The sequence below is a fragment of the Dasypus novemcinctus genome, chromosome 3, assembly GCF_030445035.2.
Source record: "Dasypus novemcinctus isolate mDasNov1 chromosome 3, mDasNov1.1.hap2, whole genome shotgun sequence".
Classification (NCBI taxonomy): domain Eukaryota; kingdom Metazoa; phylum Chordata; class Mammalia; order Cingulata; family Dasypodidae; genus Dasypus; species Dasypus novemcinctus.
Window position 1 is genome coordinate 15302242 of NC_080675.1, and position 24598 is coordinate 15326839.

General features: G+C 36.9%; 1 protein-coding gene and 1 pseudogene across 6 annotated transcripts in view; one reads left to right on the forward strand and one right to left on the reverse strand.

The window, feature by feature from the left end:
- ATXN3 (ataxin 3) overlaps positions 1 to 23345 on the forward strand; it is a 37763-nt gene extending 14418 nt beyond the window's left edge. For 4 of the 6 annotated variants that reach the window (XM_058292404.2, XM_004475402.3, XM_071213723.1 and 1 more), the window contains 8 exons: positions 1198 to 1283; positions 1707 to 1773; positions 4606 to 4693; positions 6486 to 6618; positions 6954 to 7120; positions 8579 to 8675; positions 14730 to 14833; positions 19159 to 23345. In XM_058292404.2, the coding sequence (XP_058148387.1) occupies positions 1198 to 1283; positions 1707 to 1773; positions 4606 to 4693; positions 6486 to 6618; positions 6954 to 7120; positions 8579 to 8675; positions 14730 to 14833; positions 19159 to 19250 (834 nt within the window). In that variant the 3' untranslated portion in view covers positions 19251 to 23345. Of the gene's footprint in view, positions 1 to 1197; positions 1284 to 1706; positions 1774 to 4605; positions 4694 to 6485; positions 6619 to 6953; positions 7121 to 8578; positions 8676 to 9619; positions 14539 to 14729; positions 14834 to 19158 lie in introns of all 6 variants that reach the window. The other 2 variants (XR_011648278.1, XR_011648279.1) reach the window with 2 other exon arrangements.
- LOC139438075 (glutathione-specific gamma-glutamylcyclotransferase 1-like) lies at positions 16771 to 17384 on the reverse strand (annotated as a pseudogene).
- Positions 23346 to 24598: the final 1253 nt, after the last annotated feature.

The window sequence follows — 24598 nt, forward strand, 5'->3', positions numbered from 1 at the left end:
AATACCCAGGTTTTCTTTTTGTTTTTTCTGTAAACCATAAACCCATAATCAAAGAAGTTTAAAATCTATGAGTTCTTCAGTTTAAATCCCTAGGAGAACTCCTTTTAATAAGCATATAATTACCATTATTATCAGCATTGCAGGTAGTAAGTTGAATATACCTTTTCTAATGCAGCACCCACGGCAGCCAAGTTATCAGATGTGTGTAGTGGACAAATTTTAAGAATAGCATTTAAAACCGGATAGAATATGCATCTGGATTTTGGAGGCAGTTTTATCTAGGAATTGTGTGGTTTTTCTGGAATGTCTCTGAAAGCTAGTATAAAAAGTACTCTGGGGAAGCAGATTTGGCTCAACAGATAGAGCATCTGCCTACCACATGGGAGGTCCAGGGTTCAAACCCAGGGCCTCCTGACCCATCTGATGAGCTGGTCCACGCGCAGTGCTGATGTGCGCAAGGAGCGCCATGCCACACAAGGATGTCCCCCATGCAGGGGAGCCCCATGCTCAAGGAGTACGCCCTGTAAGGAGAGCCACCCAGTGCAAATAAATAAATAAATAAAAATAAAATAAATAAAAAGTACTCTGGGAAGCGGATTTGGCCCAAGGGATAGGGCATCTGTCTACCACATGGGAGGTCCACGGTTCAAACCCAGGGCCTCCTGACCCATGTGATGAGCTGGCCCATGCGCAGTACTGATATGCACAAGGAGTGCCATGCCACGCAGGGGTGTCCCCCACGTAAGGGAGCCCCACTTGCAAGGAGTGCGCCCCATAAGGAGAGCCGCCTAGCACAAAAAAAGCACAGCCTGCCCAGGAATGGCACCGCGCACATGGAGAGCTGATGCAGTGAGATGACGCAACAAAATGAGACACAGATTCCAGGTGCTGCTGACAAGAATACAAGCAGACACAGAGTGAATGGACACAGAGATCAGGCAGCTGGGGTGGGGAAGGGGAGAGAAATAAATAAAAAATAAATCTTTTAAAAAAAAAGAAAAGAAAAGTACTCTATTAATGCTGTGTGTGTATAACACGGATTTAGTAATATAGGTTTGTACACACAGTTTTTTTAAACCATGGCTTCTGGATAAATTTATATATGCAGTATAACTGTTTACACAAATTACATGGCTACACTAGTTTGGAATTGAAAGGTTTAGCTTATGAAAAGTTGCTGTTTTTTTTTTTTAACAGGTTATAAGCAATGCCTTGAAAGTTTGGGGTTTAGAACTAATTCTGTTCAACAGCCCAGAGTATCAAAGGCTCAGGATCGATCCTATGTAAGTCTTTATTTTGCTTTTCCTACATTTTTCATCCAAGTTTGATTTTTGAAGTTATAGCTTCTTAGAGGAAAATACATTTTGAATGCTTTTGTTTTGATGTTTCCTATTTTATTCCCTCAGACTTCCTATTTCACCTTTGGGGCATGTCCATGAACATCTGCCCTCTGAGCCTTCATAACATCTCAGTGTCTCTGGCAGCACATTGCTGATTCTTGCTTGGTATTTGATGCCAGCATGGCATCACTGCTCTTCTGTAGAGAGATTTATAGTTTTGTAATTTAAAAAATCAGTGATACATAACTGTAAATTTATTCCTAAATTGTTGGAAATTTTGTATACTACTTGCTAGTAGACAAACTAAATGCATATGAACTCTTAATATTTCACCTTAATATTGTATATGTATCCTTCTTTTTCTAGAAATGAAAGATCATTTATATGCAATTATAAAGAACACTGGTTTACAGTTAGAAAACTAGGAAAACAGGTAATTTTTCTCCTCCTTCTTTGCCCTTTTTCTCATTCTGCACTCCATTTAAATCTAAAATATAGGGGACTGAATGAGGAAACTCACCAGTAAGGTATAACATGGTTTTAATCTTGATAGATAGGCATTTGTTATTTTAAAAGATCATTTCTGTTTCCCTATAGAATTACTTGGGACAACCATATGCAGTTTTAACTACAGCATTAAAAAATTCTGTACTTAAAGACAGTGCAAATGTGATTACTTTTAAAGTGAGTTTTTATATGATAAATAGGTTCTGTCAGTTAACTATTACATTTATAGATTTTGTATTTAGAAGAGTAGTGTTACAAAGGCTAAAACTGTTCAGCATGAATAAAAACTATCAATCATGTTTGTTTTGCACACAAAAAATTATTCATTTGATTCTAAAATGTCCTGTAATGTATATGTCTAAATAAAATCATTTATATTTTATAAAAAGAACATAGAACATAGAGTGTGTCTTCAGCAACATTTACTTTGCAGATAGAGCCTGAAATCAAATGGTTTGAATGGTTAGATGTAGGCATTAGACAACAATAGCAGGCCTAAATTTGCTTAATGCTTTTTTAAACCTAGTTTAATCATGGATCACTCTTTTTGGGGGGGGTCCCTTCTTTTATTTATGTATTTATTTATTTAATGGATCACTCTTGAATACAGAGAAAATAGTCGAAATTTTATAGTATACAAAATCTGTTCCTGGTTTTTAAAAGTTTATTTTTTTTATTTTAATATTTGATTTAGACTCTGAAGTACTACTAGGATACTTAAATATATACAGGCCTTTTTTTTTAATTTAGGAGAAGAAATGTATGTAAAATGTTATTTTTAAAAATGACTCATTACCATTGATCTTTGCATACACAATTCCATTTTTTTAAAAAAGACTTGTTTATTTCTCCCTCCTCCCCCACCTCATTGTTTGCACTTGCTGTCTGTTCTCAATGTCTGTTCATTTTGTGCTCTCTGTGTCTGCTTGTCATCTTTTAGGAGGCACCGGGAACTGAACCCGGGACCTCCCAGTGTGGGAGGGAGGCACCCAATCACTTGAGTCACATCCACTCCCTGCTTGTTATGCCTCTCATTGTGTCTGCTCCTTGTGATACCTCATTTAATCATCTCGTGCCAGCTCGCCACACCAGCCCTTCACATCAGTGCGCTGTCTTACTTGCCGTTCTTTAGGAGGCAATGGGAACTGAACGTGGGACCTCCCATGTGGGAGGCAGGCACCCAACTGTTTGAGCCACATCTGCTCCCCCACAATTCCATTTTTGAAGGAGTATTATTTAAAGTCCTTTTTTATTAGAATTTTGAATCTTTGAAAGAGGGTTGTTGAAAACTAGCTATTTGAAGAAAAAGACATGAACTATTTGTACATGGATGAGTCCCACAATAATCATGCTGAGTGAAAGAAGCTAGACGAAGAGTATGTAGGATTCCGTTTATATAGAAGTCTAGAATATGTGAACTAATCTATAGTGACAGAAAGTAGATTGATCATTGGTTGCCTGGGGATGGGGAGGGCAAGGAGGAATGAGAGGAAGGGATTTCAAAGAGAAGTGGTGGGTATTTTCACTCTCTTCATTGTGATAGCTACATAGGTATATGTATGTTGAAACTCTTCAAAATGTATTTGCCTAAATAAGAACAGTTTATTGTATGTCAATTATATATCAACAAAGCCGTCTTTAAAAAGATAATAAAATAAGTAAATACAATGCAAAATAGGAAGCAGTCAAGAAAGAATATACTGAATTAAATCAATAAAAGATAATTCAAAACAAACCAAAACCCCTGCTACAGTCTTTTAAGTCAGCCACATTGAAGCTGCTTCATCTTAAGGGTAGGATAATGGCAAGATTTTGGAACCTCTGGGTTTTATTTATATCTTTAAAAATATTAAGATCAAGTATTCTGTTTCTATATAAAATAATCAACGGGTTTTTAAAATCAGAAACTTCTTTGTGTTGATTTGCATGTAAGCATCTTATTTGCAGAGGATTTTAAAACAATTTTACTTCCTCAAAATTGAAATTTCATTTTGAACTTCTTTCATCTTTGATAAACACAGATGATGTCAAGTGTTGGTTTATTATCCTTGGTTTTAATGTATGTTTTTCTTAAAATTGTACAGTATTTTTCACTCCAGACCCTTTTTCTATCTGAGGTCCCTGCATAATGAAAAAAGTGATTGGAAAATGTATACCAGATATGTCAAAATCCAAAAGAAATAGTTGGTGGTGATAATGACAATAACTCTTGAAGCTTTTTTTATCTTAGAAGTTAAACCTAGTGCTCACTCATAAGGTAGTGACTAAGTGATGTTAATTGCATCATTGATAATTAACAGAGATCGTTATCTTTATTAAATGAGTTGATTACAAATTCTCATCTTCCAATATCTTACTTTCTCACAGGTGGGCCTTTTGACCAAAACTATCAGTGTAGGAAACAAGGTGATTAGGTTAGAGTTGTGTTGAGCTAATACTTGAAAACGATTTAATTATGGTTGTCAATAAAGGCACTTTAAAGTACTCAATTTACATTTTTTTAAAGGAAGATTTAAAGTTCATGGCATAAAGCAAACTTTTCTTTTAAAAAAAGCATTTAATAGTGATAAATCATTCTATTTGTTTTTTAAAAATAACATTACTTTAAAATCAATTACCGTAAAACAATATCTGTTTGACATGTTTCTAGGGCTTAAATTTGAATTTTAGAATGGATTATATCTAGTTTAACATGTGAAATTTCTGTCTTACCTATAATGTACACTAACTTAAATGTGGAATTAATTTTTTTTTCCAGTGGTTTAACTTGAATTCTCTATTGACGGGTCCAGAATTAATATCAGATACATACCTTGCACTTTTCTTGGCTCAATTACAACAGGAAGGTAAATAAAGACTGAAAATTTTCTGAGGTTATCTTTCAAAGTAGCTAGATAAAATTAACTCATTAACAGTGCTGTTTTATGGCAGTGACAATAAAATAATCTTCTTGTTTACATGGTGAACTTCTGGCTGTGATTTTAGATGATACTGTTCAGTTAGGGCTGCCACTGACACCTGGCTGTCCCCTACGGATGCTGTGTCCTTTGCAGACTCCTAAGTAATGGCTCTTTTTCCCTCCAAACCAACACCTGAAATCTAGTCATGGTGCTAAGGGTGGGGCTTCAGGTTGCTGCTGGAAATTTGAAGCTTCCGTATAAACCAGACCACCCATTTATTAATTCACAGTCAGAAATGTAGCTATCATGTGGACCTAGTAGCACATTCAGTCAGCTAATCAGCATGTTGTTTTCCTACTGGAAAATTATATATAAAGCCTGACTTTCTTGGTAAGTGTGAAGTCAATGCCAGTAAAGTTAATGTATTTTTAAATGACTGTCATCAGGGATAGCTTAATGTATCCCACTTGAGGGGGAAGGGGACTTGCCAGAAGAACTGGAATATCAAAGTAGAATTCCTGGGGCCTGTGGCCATAGGTGACACTGAAAACACTGTGAGTAGTATGAGTGATTGTCTGTGATCCCTTTTCTGTCCTCTACGTTAGCTATGCCCATTGTGAACATCCAGTCTTCAGACACAACCAACTCATTTGAGGAGGCAAGGGATTGATCTCAGCCTTGTTTAGGTGGCAGAGTAACTGCTCTTTTTGACACTTTTCATCAAATACCGTGGAGAACTGACTGACTTTATTCCATGATCCAGGAACAATTTTACTGGCAGACAATATGTTACCGCCTTTCAACTCTAAGCTCACTTGTTGAAAAAAGTTAACCATAGCATAGTCAGTCTTTTGAGTTTTTCGTTAATAGTCCTTTTGATCTTTGTTCATTCTTTTCATCACTTACTAGTGCTCACAAAGGTTGAGAAAACTTAAACTGATTAGATTTAGTACAGGCCATTCCATTCTGTTTTTGTGTGGAGCATCCAGCTGGGAAAATCCTGACTTTCTAAAATCAAATTTGTACAAAATTACACTGGTCCAGTGTAACTTTTTACAAATTTGATTTTGAAACATGAACCACACCTTCTACACCTTAACTAAAATTTGGGTAATGGCTCCACAGCTCTGTTTTTAATTAGAAGTGTGTTGCACATAAGTATATGTTGAGGCGGAGACATCTATTCCTAATGATGGCTCCTTTTGCCCATTATATAATAATGGTCCATTATTACACACATTGTCAGATTCTGTCCTCACAGTAGCACATTGAGGAAGGTACCAATATCATCTGTTTTGCGGGTAAAGGAAGCTAGATATAGATAGGCAAAGGCATCTACCAGAGACAACGCAGCTAGGAAGTGGAAGACCTGGGATTTAAACCCAGGCAATTGGATTCCAAATCCCTTGCTCTCACCCACTCCTTTCCCTACCTCTCTGTTAGCATTTTTTGCGTGGCCCACTTAAGCATTGTATTAGGAGGGACATTATTTCATTTACTGCTACATAATCTATGAAAAAGCTATTCCCATTTCATAGTTGAAGACAGTCTCAGAGACTTTAAGTAACTTGCCCTAGATTACATTGCTATTGAACGTATGAATCATCATTACTTGAGGAGTCTTTCTGACACCTCAACTTGTATATTTTTCCACTATATTGGGCTGCCTGTCTATTTTAAATAGATTTTGGATGTCTTATTAGCTGTTGTAGTTTTAGTTTTGCTTTTTTTTTTTTAGGTTATTCCATATTTGTTGTTAAGGGTGATCTGCCAGATTGTGAAGCTGACCAACTCCTGCAGATGATCAGGGTCCAACAGATGCAGCGACCAAAACTTATTGGAGAAGAATTAGCTCAACTGAAAGATCAAAGGTGAAAATTAAGCCTGCAGTATGATAGTATTTCATTGTAAGAATTGTTGTCAGGTTTCTATTGAATGTATAGTTCTTTTATTATTGGTGACTTTTTTTAGAAAATGAAAGACTTTTTTAGACTTACTTTAGGGAAGTTTATTGGTTCAAACTTGAATCAGCTCTTTGAATTACTTTAATATATTAATTTATATTCACATTATGGCACAGTCCTTGTAGGAATGTGTGTGTCAGAAAAAGTGTGAGTTTTGACTTAAATGTTTGTTTACAAATGTCTTTATCATGACTAAAATAGAAGCCCGGTTTGCAGTAAATATTGGTACTTTTGCTCGTTAGAGTCCAGAAAACAGATCTGGAACGAGTCTTAGAAGCAAATGATGGGTCAGGAATGTTAGATGAAGACGAAGAGGATTTACAGAGGGCCCTGGCACTAAGTCGCCAAGAAATTGACATGGAAGATGAAGAAGCAGATATCCGCAGGGCTATTCAGCTCAGTATGCAAGGTATATTGTTGAAAAATTGACTTAGATTATTAGTTTCTCTAGAAGTTAATTACTATTAGTAGAGTTCTTTGACATTAATGCGGAAGCAAAGGCTATGTACAATCTACTCTTCTTTTTGATTTCTTATAATAAGTCACTTTTCACAACCAATCTTATATTAGAACTAGTGAATAACATTTTTATTTCTGGTAATTTCTTTTGAGTTTGATAATGAACACAACTGTAAGTTGAGATTAATCACTGTGTAGGTCAGTTAACCCTTACCCAAGCCAGCAGTTGCATAAATGTATGCCATTGGACACAAAGAGGGGCCTGAAGAGAGAGTACAAATTGATTTTACAGAAGTTCAACACTTACTGGCTGTGCATCTTAAAGCTTAAGCCTACTTTGGTATCCCCCACCCCCTTTTTAAGTGATAAAAGCTAGTCAGCAGAAGAGAGTAAATACATATCCTGCAAGGATCTAGGCTGGGGGGAATGCTTGGGACAGAGCCCGAAGTGGCTTACTTGAAAGAGTGAAGCTTTTTTGAAGTTTCATTTTTATCTAATTCATGTGAATTTGATTACTCATCAAGTACATTCCTATGATGATATGCCATTGTGTTTTATCCTATAACTTATGTCTCCTGGCATACCTCTAAGTACTAAAAGTAGTATGCAATCCCAGTTTTGATAAGTAGGGCCCTGCTAGATTAGCTCTATAATGAACAGGCACCAGCTTTTGCTGTTTTAAGTATTTTTGTATAATTCATTCTTCTTACCACTTTATATAGAATCTCTAGTTGGTACAATTATCAAGGGAGAACATGGAAATGTATTTAAGGTTTATAATACCCAAGTATTTAAGGGTAGAGGAGTACAGAAAATGGGTTTGTTTCATGGCCCTCCTCCATCTGTTATAAGAACACTGCTTGCGAGAATACTCAGCCTTTGAAAGTGTAGATTCATTTTTAATAAGTTAATGATAGCACATGAGTGTGGTATGAATGAGCCTTCCTACTGTGTTGGTTGTTGGTTTTATAGTCTCACATCTGCTAATTCAGAGATGAGCACAGGTTTGGTTGCCTTGGGCACAGGTTAGATCTGAACTTCCCTGAGATTTTCGGAACCTTTCATATATTTACAGAATAGAGGCAGAATTCTTAAAAAATTTTTATTATTGTATGTTTTTAAGGAAATACCAAGGATTGAACCCAGGACCTCGTATATGGGAAGCAGGCGTTCATTGAGCTATATCTGCTCCCCAGTGAGAGTGGTTTTTTCGTTTCTTTTTTAGGAGGTACTGGGATTGAACCCGGGATCTCATATATGGGAAGCAGGTGCTCAAGCACTTGAGCTACATTCAGTCCTCAGAATATTTTTAAGAAAGAAAAGTTTTTAAAAGTTTTCTCAAATAACTATAAACATGATATTGCTTGAATAGATAAATAAAATGGTTTTTGTTTTGTTTTCTTCTTAGGTAGTTCCCGAAATATGTCTCAAGATGCCCCACAGACATCAGGTACAAATCTTACTTCAGAAGAGCTACGGAAGAGAAGAGAAGCCTACTTTGAAAAGTAAAGTAGTTGGTACAAGATTAAAACTGCATATTTAATAGTTGCTTTGACTATTTTGTCTGTTTGTAAACAAAGCTTTGGGCTAAGCATTTGTTTTATTTATAGTTCTATCCTAAAAGACTGGTAACTTGAATACTGGAATGTAGTTTTAAAAATAACAGCAAATATTTTTTAAACTGTGATATGAAATACAATTTTAGGGGAAAACTGCCCCAATACTGGATAAATTTACATGAAATATGGTGAAGAAAACCTTATAAAATTTCATTAATCAAAAGGAAAGTAGAATTAGGACAAGGCAAGAATAGTGCCTGTTGATCTCTCAGATGTGCTTCTTTGTCATTTGACCAATGCTGCCGAGTTCTTCTGTCAATTACTAGGAAAACAGCATTTTAAGTCAGGGAGCACACCCCCAAATAGAGGTAGTAGTTAATTGTTCTGCTCCATTGCCACTTTAGGTGGGCACTGCAAGTCTGTCGGCTTCAGAGACAGAGAGGCACTATCAATCTGAACAATCAATCCCTAAAAACTTTGTGTCCAACTTTATATGTGCTCTTGAACTAGAAATTTCACCCCCTGAAAATACCTTCCAAGACCTATCATTCACAAGTCTTCTCCCCCCCCCCCTTTTTTTTTAAATGATGAAACTCCATCCTTTTTAGACCTATTTTGATTATAAGAGCTACGATAGACCTTTAGATCCACTGATTCCAGGTAGAAAACAAAAAGCCAGTGGCTGAATCTGGCCTGTTATTTATTGCATTTTATCAATTCTGAGATGTACATTTTTTCACATTTCAACATCTCTGAAAATTGGGAAGCATCTTAAAATCATAATTGGCAGTATTTAGTAGTATCTAAAATATTGACACATTTTACATTTGATGGTGTAATGAAGTATAAGATAATATTTACCTTTTTTCTGTTTTCTGTTTTTTTTTAAGTCACAACTCAGAAGTATATGAAGGAAAGTTCTGAACAACTGCCATCCTCTTAATGTGAGATATTTCTAGTCTTTATTCAGTGATAGATTAATGGATTTAATTATATATTTAAATTTTCAATAGTGCTTTTTAATGCTTTTCACTGCCTTTTAAACTTTAAAATTACTTAAAATTTTTTCAAATTATGGTAAACCTAAAATTTACACAAAAGTAAAGAAAGTAGCTTAATGAATCCCTGTTTATTCATTGCCAAGATTCAACAAATATTAGCACATGGCCAGTCTTGTTTTTTTTATGCTCCCATCTCCCATCCCCATCCTGGATTATTTTGTAAAAAATTGCAACCATGTCATTTAATCCATAAATATGTCAGTATGCCTCTCTAAAATATATAGACTTTTTTTAAACATAGGCAACTAGCATTACAATTATAATACAATAGTAATAATTATTAACAATAATTCTATAATATTATCAACTATATAGGCAGTGTTAAAAAATAAAATTAATAAGATAAAATTAATATCTATTCTGGAAAATTTATTTTAAGCCATATCAAGTTAAAAAGAAAGCATAATCCCACCATCCTACAATAACTGATGTTAATATTTTGGCACATTTTTTTTCTAGTCACACAGATACACAGGTATAATAGTAAATTATACCCATTTTACTATGATATTAAATATTCTTTGTCTAATAGGTTGCATATTTAATAAAATGGATGGATGTATTATAATAATTCAACAAACAATCCATATACTGACTATGCCTCAGATCTCTAATCATTTTCTCTAATTATTCTGAAGATGTTGGATTATTGGGTTAAAAGACATGAACATTTATAAGGCCTTGGTAAATTGCTTTTCAGAAAAGTTGTCCCACATGATACTTCTGCTATGTTTATTTCATATGCATATAATTATGCATAACTGCCAGAATTAAATGGTCCAAACAGACATGCTTTATAGAGAAACTATAAAATTCGTAAGTATATCTAAGAAAAGGAAGACATCTTAACATAAACCCTGTTTATTTAAAAAAAAAATTTGGAGGGGGGTTTGGATTAAAAATGTGAAATTTCCAATAAATTTAAGTTTACAGGAGAAAAGATGAAGCAGTGACATTCCATAATGATTAAGTAGATTTTAAACATACACAATGCCAATGATAGCTGATGCTTTTTAATAAGAGATATTTTAGTCCACCTCACACCCCTTTTAAAACATTTCAGTATTGTCATGGCTCCTTCCTGATGAGAGGATGGTTGTTGGGGGAGGAAGGTGTACAGTAATGGTTACCAGCTTTAGCCTTGAAGATCCTAGGGGAACCAGGGACTATTTTACAGAGCACAAGATGCTGAGAAAAGTTGAGCTGACTTCTTGGTTTTTATTTTCAGCATTGGCTAGCATTGCAAATCTTGTAGAACTGATTATGAGAGGTCCTGAGAAAAATATTTACCTTTTACTAGAACTCTTGATTACTAAGGCCAGATCCTTGTCTCTCTATCTTCCACCTTTGGCTTTGGAACTTGCCTCTAAGGTTGTCAAGCTCTTTCTTACCTTCCCCAAACTGACTCTGGTGCTAACTTAGTTATTCATGCAATTTTATCATTTTTTCCCCCTGTATTCACAGCTAAATATTTTATGTGTAATAACTGCAAGTATTCATGCGTGATGCACACTATAGGGTTTTCCTCTAGTGCAACAAAATATTGTTAAAAATCTACCTACTGCCCATTCATTGTTTATGAGAAAGATTTGTTAAAAATAGTATTTTCATAGCTATCCAATTTTTTCAGTAGTAATCTCTGTTTTATCCACATTAAAACCCCAAGCCAAACTCTGCTACATCAGTTTTGTCACTATAAAACCTGCTACAACTCCATTATGAGCATCAAATTAGGCAGTGTATATAAACACGTTTTGTAAAGTGTTCCACACATGAGTGTTAGCACTATCGGCATCTTTTCCCAGGTTTAGTTTTGAACGGATGCAGATTCTTTTCGATAAAAAGAAACATTATGTTCCCAACAAGGAGGGACACAAATATTGTTTTCATGGCCGTGGATTGCTATGATTTTTTTGAATATTGAATACTTAGCCATGATCAGTGGCATGGTATAGTGTACCAAACAGGGTTAAAGTTTAAGAGCCAAACACCATTTGAAGGTTCTAAGGCAGAAAAATATTTAATACAGAAGTTAGGGGCTTAGGAAGTCCTTGGAAGAGCTGAATTTACAGGCCATAGTCCTGGCTTCCCAATACCACTGCCAGAACAGCTGCAGCCACTGCCCCAACGGTAAGAAGGGGAGTCACACCCACAGCTGTGGTCCTGGGATCACGGCTCTGGTATCAGGAAGCCTCACCACAGCTGCCTAGACATGAAAACGTGAAGTCTGACCCTTGCTGTCACCACCGTAAAGGAGCATGCTGGGACTGGCATCCGCATAACTTTGTCAGCAGAGAACAACCAAAGCTACCGGAAGATCTGCTTTTCAAATCTCATGCTAGTACTTAATATGTAACCATTGGCAAGGGAATCGAAGAAATGGAATTTTTAGCTTTCCACCTAAAATACTAAATGCACATTAGAAGGCACAGTGGGAATAGATGCTGAGTGCTATTTGAGCATGTTCCATCATATAGCATTATCACATTTGAAAGGTGTCAGTGTTGTTTCAGGCTTGGCAATTGATTTTCTTCTTATTTTTCACAAATTAGAAGTAGACTAGGGAAGTGGATGTGGCTCAACTAATAGAGCATTTGCCTACCATATAGGAGTCCAGTGTTCAAACACAGGGCCTTCTGATCTGTGTGGTGAGCTGGCCCATGCACAGTGCTGCCGCGCACAAGGAGTGCCATGCCATGCAGGCCTCTCCCCTGTGTAGGGGAGCCCCACACGCAAGGAGTATACCCTCCAAGGAGAGCTACCCTGCGTGAAAAAAGCGCAGCCTACCTAGGAGTGCTGCTGCACACACGGAAAGCTGACGCAGCAAGATGATGAACAAAAAGAGAGAAACAGATTCCTGGTCCCACCGAGAATACAAGCAGACACAGAAGAACACACAGTGAATTGACACAAGAGAGCAGACAATGGGGGGGAGGAAGGGGAGAGAAATAAAGAAAATCTTTAAAAGAAAAAAAAAGTAGAATAAATGTTATCACTCTAAAGTTACTGCCTTACCTATCCTTCATTTTCTGACACACTTTCTTTAGTGGAGGGGGATATGAGGGCATGGAGTAATATTAGATGTGCCAGGGATTCCCCGTAAGTTTCCCATGCCATGTTCCAAAATTGGGGTATGCTAGTGGTATGCTACCCATGTGTGCATCATTAGCCAGACACACTAGAAAGTCTTAAACCTGTGCAGATATCAAGATTCTGGCTCAAAACCAACTGGGCAAAATTGCAGTTGCCACTGGCTTAATTTTCTTTGTTGCTCACAATTAAAACACAAGGTTAGGGAAAAAAAATGTACTATTAATAAAATTGCTGGTAGTTTCAAAATTCTGATTCCTTTTTAAATTCCTTAATGCATTTTTTAAGCTATGGTGTTTGTTTTTCAGTTTTTAAATTTTTGTTTTTCTTTTTTTTTCTTTTTTGTTTAAACTATGGTTTTAACTCAGATTGTCAGCTGTTCATAAGTTTTGTTTTTTCCTTCTACCTAGATATTTTGAAGTATTTCAAATTTACATAAAAGTAGCATAAACAGTACACAGAGCTCCCTCCCATATACCTTTACCCAGATCCCCCAGTCATTTACACTTCTGAAGCATTTAAGAATAAGTTGCAAGGAGCGCCTGTTTCCCACATGGGAGGTCCCCAGGGTAGGTCCTGGTGCTTCCTAAAGGGCAAGAAAACAAACAACAAGCAGACAAGTGAGGGAGCCAAATCAGGGGAGCCAGTGTGCCTCAGTGGCTGCGCACCAGCTTCCTACATATGAGGTTCCAGGTTCAGTCCCCAGCCCCAGGACCTAAAAAGAAAAGGAAAAAAGAGAGTAAGTTGCAGACATGATTTCCCATTATACCACAATATTTCAAAGTATATTTTCTAAGTACAAGGATACACATGTTCACAGCATAATCATATTTAAACATTTTAAAATGTGGATTTGTGTGACGTTTTTCCTTTCGAAAAATTACAAAGAAGAACTTACCTTAATACAATAAATGTAATTGAAAATTTGATAATGTTTATTAAATTGTTTTCATGTGTTCATTTATCAAGTATTTGGGTGAGTGCTTACAATGTGACAGGCATAGTTTTAGCACTGGGGAAACAAGATTAGATTTGGGCTCATTGAGCTTACACTCTAAAGAGGAGAGAAAGAAGAATTATCAGATGGTGAAATTCTGAAAATTAAAATGTAGTGATGACATAGTGAGAATGCCAGGTGGCTATTTTAGGAGGGATGGTCAGGAAAGGCATCTTTGGAAAGGTGATAGTTAAGCTAAGACCTGAATGACAAGAAGGAGTCAGGCATGGGAAGATGATGTTAACATACTTGATAATTTGACATGCTTTATCTTCAAGGTGCTCCTTTTCTATGGCTTCTAATAATATTAAAGCTTTGTAAACCAACATGCATTTGCATCAGAATAGCTACCAGTGAATCTTTTTGGACAATTTGTCCATCATTTTGTATTGAAAATACCTACCGTTTAATTTGTGGATAAATTCAAACTTTTGTAATCTGGGATTCCTAGGATCAACTCTCTTATATTCTTTCAAATAAGAGATACTTAAGCAGGGGTCCGTGGAAAGATTTCAGGGGGTCTGTGAGCTTGAATTGAGAAAAATCAACTTATTATTTTTATTTTCTCTGTCCACCAATGTGGAGTGTCATGAAACTATCTGCCACTTCATTCTGAGAAGGGGTCGCCTGACTGACAGAGGTGTCTGTGGAACAAAAAAAGGTTAAGAAACCCTGTTTTAAATAATCTATACCAGACTAATTGCTCTTGCATTTGCATTTTTTTGTGGTGCTCATGCCAGTGACCATTTTGATTTGCGGAAAAATTTATTTTCCCTGTGAATAGTTTTTCTCATGACAGATTTGTTTTGGAGTTTTCTTTCTTTAATGTACATTTACCTTTGAATGTTTCAGGCAGCAGCAGCAGCAGCAGCAGCAGCAGGTGAATCTGCCAGAACAGGTTTCACATCCCTGGGAGAGGCCGACCACAAGTTCAGGAGTCCTTGGGAGTGATCTAGGTATGGCTCTTTGTGGCCACTCATCATATTTGTTTCCTGCATGCTCTGTCTGACTCAAGGGCTCCATGCGACTTTTGCTTTACTTTTTTTTTCTCTCCCCTCTTTAATTGTGTTGAAACTCTTGAATGAATTTGTAGTCTATTAAATTTTTCTGGGTTAAGGAAAGGCTGACTGGGGCTCTCAATGAGCATTTTGCTTTAAAATTCTAAACATAATACATGTAACTTCACAGTAATAGTATGTTTTCCAACAGTTTCGAGATAAATATATTTTTTTGCCACCTGGAAAACTGACAACACTTGAGTGTGGTCTAAATAACAGCAAGGATTCTAGAGTTACAGATCAGGCCCTGGTTTAAAAGACATTAAACTTTAGCCAGTTATTTGTAGTAGAATTTAGTGAAAAGGACATCGTATCTGGCAAAGGACTTGTAAGCAAAACATGTAAAGAACTGTCAAAGCTGAACAATAAGAAACAACTCAATGAGAAAATGGACAAAGAATTTGAACACACACTTCACCAAATAGGATATACATATTCAAATAAGCATATGAAAATATGCTTAACATCACTGGTCATTTGAAAATACAGATTAAAACCACAGTGTGATACCAGTACATATCTTTACTGTCCACTTAAAAAATAAAACAAAAAACTTGACAATACCAGGGACTGACAAGAAAGAGAACAACTGGAACTCTCCTCCTTTGTTGGTAGGAATGCAGAATGGTATAGCAACTTTAGAAAATAATTTGACAGTTTCTTATAAGCTTAAATATGTTCTTAACCATGTAACTCAGCAATCCTACTCCTAGGTATTTATCCAATAGGAAACCAAACTAAACCAAAACCTGTATGTTAAGGCTTATAGCAATTTTATTCACAATTGCCCACAACTGGAAACTACCTAAATGTTGTCCTTTAACTGGTGACTGAATATACAAATTGTAGTACATCCATACAATGGAAGGCTATTTAGCAGCCAAAAAGAATAAACTGGCACTCTTCCTATTCTTCCTGCCAAGTACTGCAAAAATCTCTGAAAATTATATAGAGAACAAACATGAGAAGACTGGAAGGTGGAGAGGAGACCAACTGGCTATGGCTCTCAGGTCCTGAGGAAAAACTTGGCTATTAGTTCCCTCGGTTTTCTTTTGGCCTCATATATCCTGTACTTGATGTTGGCAAAGCCACTGCCACACACAGAAGTCCCAGGAAGAGCTTGTTCTCTCTAGCTAAAGGACCAGAAAAGAAGCCCTGCCAGAAAGGAAACTTTTAGACAATCAACGCTCTTCTCCAGCCATACTCCACAGATAAAACTGGTCCCACCCTCACCTCTGTCAGCAAAGGCCGGTTGGCGAGCCTAGTCTTGTTTGCTTACCTGGCGGTGTGAAGTGCTCTCGCCCACTCAGAGTAGTGTCAGAGAAGGCCAGGTGGGAAGGTGGGGAAAAGCATTTTCAGTGACAGTGGAATTTTTAAAAATAAAAGATGAGTTCATAACAATATGGGGTGTTCTGGGACGGCATGAGGTCCAGTGGGCTGAGACCTTTGGCAGGAGGAATTTCTGGGACTAGGGAATGGTTGGTGTGGATAGTTAGAGGGTCAAGATTACTGGAGACTCCCTGGGGGACCCCTGCCTAGGTGGTGTCGGATTAGTAGCACTGGGGGGAGTGTGGTCAGGCACCAGGCTCCTGGCATGGGGCCACCACTCAGCAGGGTCCCTGTGTCCAGAGCAGGACCTCCACCCTGCCCACCACATTAACATGGTGCAAGTCAGCGTCAGGCAGGAGAGCTGGAGGTTGGTGGGCGGTCCAGGCTTAGGCAGAGAAGCTCTGAGCCATCCATGCGCCTTCAGTGGACTCCAGCCAAATCAAGTCTGTCTGTGTGTACTGGAGCAGGGACTGTCCATATGGGCAACCCTGCAAGGGCTCAGCCCCTCAGACCAGTGCCAGAGCCTGCTTGGTGAGGCAGGAGCAGGGCAGCATGATACCCATGACATCCACGATTGCCGCCAGGTACTTGTCATGTACTTGGAGCCCACAGAGCTGTGTGAAGTCTTCCAGGCACAACATGTATGCCAGGTTGTGGCCTGAGAAGACTCAGCGGACCAGGATCTTTGTGGCAATGGCTTCCAGGCACAGGGCCCAGGTAGTCAGGGTTCTGTGGGGTGGCCGTGTAGGCCAAGGTCTTCAGTGGCTGGTCAGAGGTGTCCTGGGGCAGAAAGTGACCTGCTTGGTGTCTCAGCCACTGAGTACCACCTCATGCATGTTCAGGTACTTCAGGGCCTCATTCACCTGCTCGCCTCAAACCTGGTGTTCCATGCCCCAAGCACAATGCTCATCACAGTCTTCAAGGAGGGTCACCACATGGCCAGGCATCTTGTCACTGCCCCAGTGGAAGATGTCTCCCTGCCAGTAGAGGCGGCTGTGGCCACACATGAAGCCCACGCAGCTGTTGTGAAGGCGAAGTTGGGTTCCACACCAGGGAGCTGTACCCAAAAATCCACAGCACTGGAGGGTTGCTGTCATCCCAGGCGTGCTGCAGAGGGCATCGTGGGCGGCAAGAGGGGAGGGATGCTTTGAGCCACAGACTCCTGCTTCTGGTGCCAGGCACAGGGACAGGCCCAGATTAACCAACAGACACATACCTGGCCTGGCACCACTCAGTCACTGCATCTCACAGCAGATTTTTTAAAACCAAAACCAAGGAAGTCAGGAGGAAATAACATTTTTCAAGTGTTGAAAAAAACTGCCAACCCAGAATTCTGTATCCAATGAAAATATCCTTTAGTAATAAAGGGAAAATCTCAGATGAAGGACAGCCAAGAGAATTTGTCATGGGCAGATCTGCCTCAAAAGAATAGAAAGTTCTCTAAACAAAAAAGAAATGATAAGGAATAGTGGAACATCAGGAAGAACAACAGAAAGAGTAAAACTATGGGTAAATACAATAGACTTTCCTTCTCCTGAGTTGTCTAAATTATGTTTGATGGTTGAAGCAAAAATTATAGCACCGTTGGATTTGACTTGCAATGTATATACAGAAAATACTTAACACAATTTTATTATAAATGGGGGAAGATAAAGAGGTATAAAAGGGAAGTAAGATTTCTTCACTTCATTCAAACTGGTACAGCCACTCTGGAAAATAATTTGACAGTTCCTTAAAAAACTAACATACACTTACCATATAATCCAGCAGTTATACCTCTTGGCATTTATCCCAGAAAAAGGCAAACCTATTTCCACACAAAAACCTGTACTTAGAGATTCAGAGCAGCTTTCTTTATAATAGCCCCAAACTGGAAATAACTAAAATATCCCATAGCAGGAGAATCATACAAACTCTTACATCTATACCATGACGCACTGCTGAGCAATAAAAAGGAACATGCTGTCGATATAAGCAACAACTTGGATGAATCTCAAGGAATTATGCTGAGTGGGGTGGGGGGGAGCCAATCCCTAAAGGTCACATATTGTATGATTCCATTTATGTAAAATTCTCAAAATGACAAAATTATTGAGATGGGGAGAGCAAAGTAGTGGTTGCCAGGGATTCGGGAAAGTGAAAGAGGGCAGTGGGTATGAATATAATATAATATAATATAAAGGGGTAGCACGAGGCAGATCCTTGTGGTAATGTAACAGTTCTGTATCTTGATTGTGATGGTGGTTACAGAAATCTATACATGTGATAAAATGCTATAGAACTCCACAAACATACTGTACCAATGTCACTTTCCTGGTTGTGATTTGGACTGAAGTTACTTAAGGTGTAACTGGATGAAAATTGGGTGGAGAGTACACATGACCATTCTGAACTGTCTTTGCAATTTCCTAAATTCCTGTGAAGCTGTAATTATTTTGAACTAAAAAGTTGAAAAGGAAAAGGAATGGGCTGTTGATATACCCAGCAACATGGATGCATCTCAAATGCTAAATGAATGAAGCCAGACTGAGAAGGCTATATATGTACTGTATGATTTGATTTATAGGACATTCTGGAAAAGGCAAAACTATAGAACAGAACATATCATTTATAGCAGGGATTAGGGTTTGAGAATTGACTGCAAAGGAGTAGCACAAGGGAACTTTTTGGACATTGGAGCTGTTCTCTATCTTAATGGTGGTAGAGGGTATCTGATTCCATGCATTTGTCAAAATTTAGAATTGTACACCAAAAAGCATAAATTATACTGTATGTATATTTTAAAAGGATATTATAATTCTCATTTTTTAAAAAAAAGTATCTTCTAAAGAGCTTAGCTTTTGATGACTGAGAATTTTCTAGAAATTTCTAAGAAATGTGTGCTTTCTCAACAGGTGATGCTATGAGCGAAGAAGACATGCTTCAGGCAGCTGTGACCATGTCTTTAGAAACTGTTAAAAATAATTTGAAAACAGAAGGAAAATAATACCTTTTAAAAATTATTTAGATATACTGTCCAACATTATTCTTTGTGATTGCAGCATAGGGACCATTTTGGTAATGTGTCAAAGAGAACAATGTTCAACAGAGGAAATAAGACTTTTAGTGTGGTTTGCAAGGGAAATGATGAAAAAGTGGAAAATGCATCAGTTGTAGGACTAAATAATGATCCTCCAGATACTAGCCAAAGAGGCATTCAGCAATTAAAGAAATTTAAAATAGTTTTCTAAATGTTCCTTTTTCTTTTTTGAGTGTGCAATACCTAACGTCTAAAATTAGAGCATTTTTCTTGGAGCTTTTTGCAGACCAGCTAATTAGTTCTTGCCACAGAACTTCCTCCATGCATTGTTTTCTTTTTCTGTATTCTATGGTGTTATTTTGGCTCACGTAGACCATCCAGTAGTTGTTCATTTCTCATTATCTAAATTGACCTTTCAGTAATGTGTCTGTTGCCTGTGTTGATAATATTAATGGTTCCAAAAGGATAACTTCTCCCTCCAACTGGGTGTGGAGCAATTGGGGGTTTTCTAATCACAATTCCTCTGCTACCTATTTTCATTGTTTTATACAACTCTTTTGAAAGATAATCTTTCCTGAGGTTTTGCTTTTTAAGCCCCCTAAAATAGGATCATTATTTCATGACTCTGGTGCATTCCTAAACTCTGAAATCAGCCCTGCACAAATATTTGAGAATAAATGAGCCTTTTTTATGTGTGAGCATGTGCTTTCCCAGATACTTGATGAATATCTTCTCAGCCATGTTCAACCTTCACAGCTTTATTGTAACCCCCTTTTCCTGAACCTTATTATTTTCTTCATTTTCCAATTGAGAAAAATACGGGAAACATAGTGTGCCAGTAAGTTTTTTCCTGTTACATGACATAACATAATAATAACCAACCATGAGTATATGACAGACAAAATTTGTTTTTTTCAGTAGCCGTTCATTTTATTTTTTCTCTTGTTGACTGGCGCTTTCTGTTCTAGCTACAGTTAAGTCATAGAGAATGCCAGTGTCTGCTTCTGCTGTACATCTTTTGATACAGCATGCTGGAGATGATGATCTAGAACCTGACAATTTACTGAGAATATATTTAAATTTTTACTGTGATTTGATACTTGCATCATAACATTTAAATAGCTTAAGAATTATAGAAGTCACATAGTACTTAATGGTCTGTAAATAAGAAAGTCCTTAGTTTTGATAGGGATTCATAGAGAGTTTCTTGCTGGGTCACTACAGTAGTATGATTTTGGTGAAAATAACCATGTTTCTCTGAAATGGGAGTTTTAGATTCTGTCATCTGCCCCCCAGCCCTCACTTTCCACTCCTTTCTGAAAATCTTTCAAATGTTGTATTGTTCATAAGCTAAAAATCAAGAAGAAATGTCAGCTGCCAACTTAGAAGATTAAAGTATGATATGTTGCCATACTGGTAAATGGCTGCATACATGTTTCAGGGAAATTTTTTTGATTTAGGATTTATTCCTAACTAACTGAAAAGAGATGAAAAGTGTCTTTTATTTATGATTATAAATAGCTTTTTCTTGGATAGAAATGGATTATTTAGTAATTATTTTGTGCCAAATGAAGTTTTTTGAGTTTCCATTACACAGATTTAGACAGTTTTATTGTAAAAATCTATAGCTTTTAACAAGTGAAAATGTTTCAGGATAATTATAAAATGTTAGAACCGCAAGGGATGATTTAAAACCAAAATATTTTAAGACTGAATATTTCTGTAACTGTCCCCAGTATGCCAGTCATATTTTCCATGGATATTTGGCCTTTACCTTTTCCCATTGAAAATTTCCATTAAACTTTTCATAAACTTGAATTGATGAGCTACCTAATATAAAAATGAGAAAACTAATATGCATAAATGTTTTAACCTTAGAGTTTATAAAGTTTATGTATTACTTCGTAATATATATGCACCCTAGTTAAAGCACTTAAGGAAATACGACACTCTGACCTTCATGTGTTTGGGATAGATTCTTTTAAGAGTTGAGCACACACTGGATATATTTGAATGTATTTATTTAGTTTTCTTGAAATTGCTATATTTGGCAGGCAGATCCTGAGTCACCATGAGTTGCCCTCATGTCTGAAATGGCTTAAATGTAATTAAACATTAAGATTCAGTTTCTTGGTTGGCATGAGAAGTTATCAGTGCCCGTAACTACAGTATGACAGAATGAGGAAGCTGTGCACAGGATATCAGGATCTGCCATTTACTGTAAACCACCAAATTCACATTAACTGTCCTGATAGAAACTTACAGTGATTTCCATTCTGTTTTACCAATTGGGAAAGCCTTAATGTTTAATATTTAAACTATTGGTATCATTTTTCTAATGTACAATTTGTGTTGACAATAAAATATGTACAGTGGTCATAATTATATTACAAGTAAAATTTAAACAAGCTTTGGAAATACTACTTTCATATTTTCACATGTCATGGATTTAATAAGTAGTTATGTTTTCAGAGTAGTTAACCTCTCATCTAAAACCATCAATATGTATTATTTAGGGTAATTAACATACAAATATTTCAGTAACACAATCTGAAAACGTTGCTGCAGGTAAAGTTTTTATTTCAACTCGAAGATCTTGGCCAAATAATTTAAAATACACAGAATATTTAAGAAGGTGCTTTTTCTCTTTAGAACTTGATTTTTCTTAATTAAGGCTTTATTTGTGTTGCCAAATTGGTAAATTTAATGAGGAAAAAAGCTCAAAACTAGTTGACTATCATAGGCACTATATACTAAGTATATACAGTATATACTAAGTCTATACTGCTTCATTTAATATTAAGCTGAATAAATTTTATTCTGGAGTCTAAATCACATTTTTAGTGTCTGCATGTTTCATATTATTTTTTAAATCATGCTAGTGCCAAAGTTTATTGAATGTCTTAAAATTGTCCCATTGGAACTGTGCAAGTCCAAAAAAAGATTGATTCACTGCATAAGCAAAATGTGATGAAAACTTGTTGAAAATCTTAAGTTGGAAAATAAATCTCGATTTAAATTCTCAGGAGTATTCAATAGTTAATATTGATGACTTCCTTTTAAACCCTTTTTCTGCAAGTGGTAGAGTCACAGGCCACTGTTTTCAAGGTGAATTAATTATTGTATCTTGGCCCTAACAAGTATGGATAAATATGTAATATATGTAACCTTAATTAAGAAAAACCAGATGGGACCAACTAATCATTGCAGCAGAATCATTTTCTATATTTTCAAAATAAAAACTTTCCTTAATTCCTAGTTCTTTTATAACCGGTATCTTTTGTTAAAGAAATGACTTTGTATTGTTTTTTAAAGTCTTACACATACCAAAAATATTTTTGTTCTGTTTACTTCCATGAATGAAAGATTTTTGACATGATTAATTTTGCTTTTTCTTTTGATTTGAGGAAAACCTTTGCTACTTTTATGCTTTCCAAAATATTTTGGCATTTTAAGAATGTTAGTAGTATCACTTCTAAATTTGCAGTGATTGGCAAGTTTAATTATAGTGTCTCAATATTTTAATACTGGATTCATAGACAAAGCAGTGGCAAGCATTAGTGAAATATATGTGGAAGATTATTGATTTGTTTAGGAAGCACTTGTCGCTTGCATAGTTCACAGGTGAATGAATGTTTCCTGGAATTTTTTAATGCTTTTTTTTGAAAGGGGAAACCGTACATTTGAAATGTGATTGTCTAATTTCTGCAACACTGGACCACTAGGAATAACTTTTAAAAATTACCATTCTGTATAAATAAACTGTTTGAAATTCAACTTCAAAATATATCTGAATTAAAAACCGTTGTCTTTTGACCATAATACAGGTGCACTATGGCAGTGCCATTTGCTCAGGGCCCAACTCTGCAGCCCTTCTGTGTGTGCTTCCTCTCTTAGAGTTGTTTGCCGTTACTACACACACAGGCCTTCTTGTCTGGTCCTTGGAAGAGCCGGGCTTCCAAAGCGCTGTTGAACACTGAGGAGTCTATGATTGATGTGGATGTTCAATGAGTTGTATTTTAAATATCAAAGATTACTAAATAAAGAATGTTTGCTTTTTTATTTCCTTTCTTATTTGTGTATCTTATAAATAAGTTAATTCATAACCTTGTGCTATTCAAATTGTGGTTGGAGGACCAGCAGCACCTTCTGCATCCCTTAGGAATCTCAGAAATGCAGTTTCACTTACTGAATCAGAACCTACATTATAACAAGATCCTGCCAGGGATTCCCATGCACAGTGAAGTCTCAGAAGCACGATTTCACGGGACTGTTCTTCACCAGCTGCAGGAATGAATAAAGCAGGCCAGGGGAGCCCACTAATGCTCCCTTCCAGCTTACTGCTGTCAGACAGCCCATTATACCAGATCTTTGATCCTTTCCAAGAGAGTCTTCCAGATTTTTATTTGAGATCATTTTCAGTGTTGCCGCAATTGTTTTTTTAACCCTGAGGGCCAAACAGCTATATTAGTAACAAATTTTAAGAGTTCTTCTGCCCCTCTATTTATCCAACTCAGATAAAATCCAGCTGTGATAATTAGGATCCACCTGGGGTGATACTCCAAATTTTAGAATGAGGGCTATATATCCATTTTAGCCTTTATTAAGACTGGGAACAAAATCTGAAAGATGGTAAATTTTAAAAATAAATTACATGCATCTTCAATTAGTGTAAGTTGGCACTTAGCAGGGACAATTCGTTAAGTTTGGATGCCACCAAATGACTGATCTCATAAGCACTTATCTGTAGGCCCTATGAAATTCGGGTTACTTTGAAGGCCTATTACATGTTAGCTAAAAACTTTTTAAGCAGGATTTTTGTGTTGTCCTTATCCAGCAGATTTCCTTGCCTTAGGACTCATCATTTTGTGTCTGCATCTTCAAATACTCAAAGTTCACTCCTTATGTAATTTGGCCCCACCTGATCTCTTGACATTTCCCTGTCACACAGGCCCTAGCAAGCCTCCTTACAGGTCTTCAAATAAACCAGGCTCTTTTCTTCCTCCAGGCACTGTAATACTCTCTTTTCCCTTCCTGTATTAGTCAAAGGGGTGCTGATGCAAAATACCAGAAATCTGTTGGCTTTTGTAAAGGGTATTTATTTGGAGTAGAAGCTTAAAGTTAGCAGACTATAAAGCTTAAATTACTTCCCTCACCAAAGTCAGTTGCCACATTGGAGAAAGATGGCTGCTGACGTCTGCCAAGAGTTCAGGCTTTCAGGGTTCCTCTATTCCCAGAGCTCGTTTTTCTCTGGGCTCAGCTGCCCTGGTCTCTCCACAAGGTGAACTGTAGGTTGTCAGGTGACTGGCTTTGTC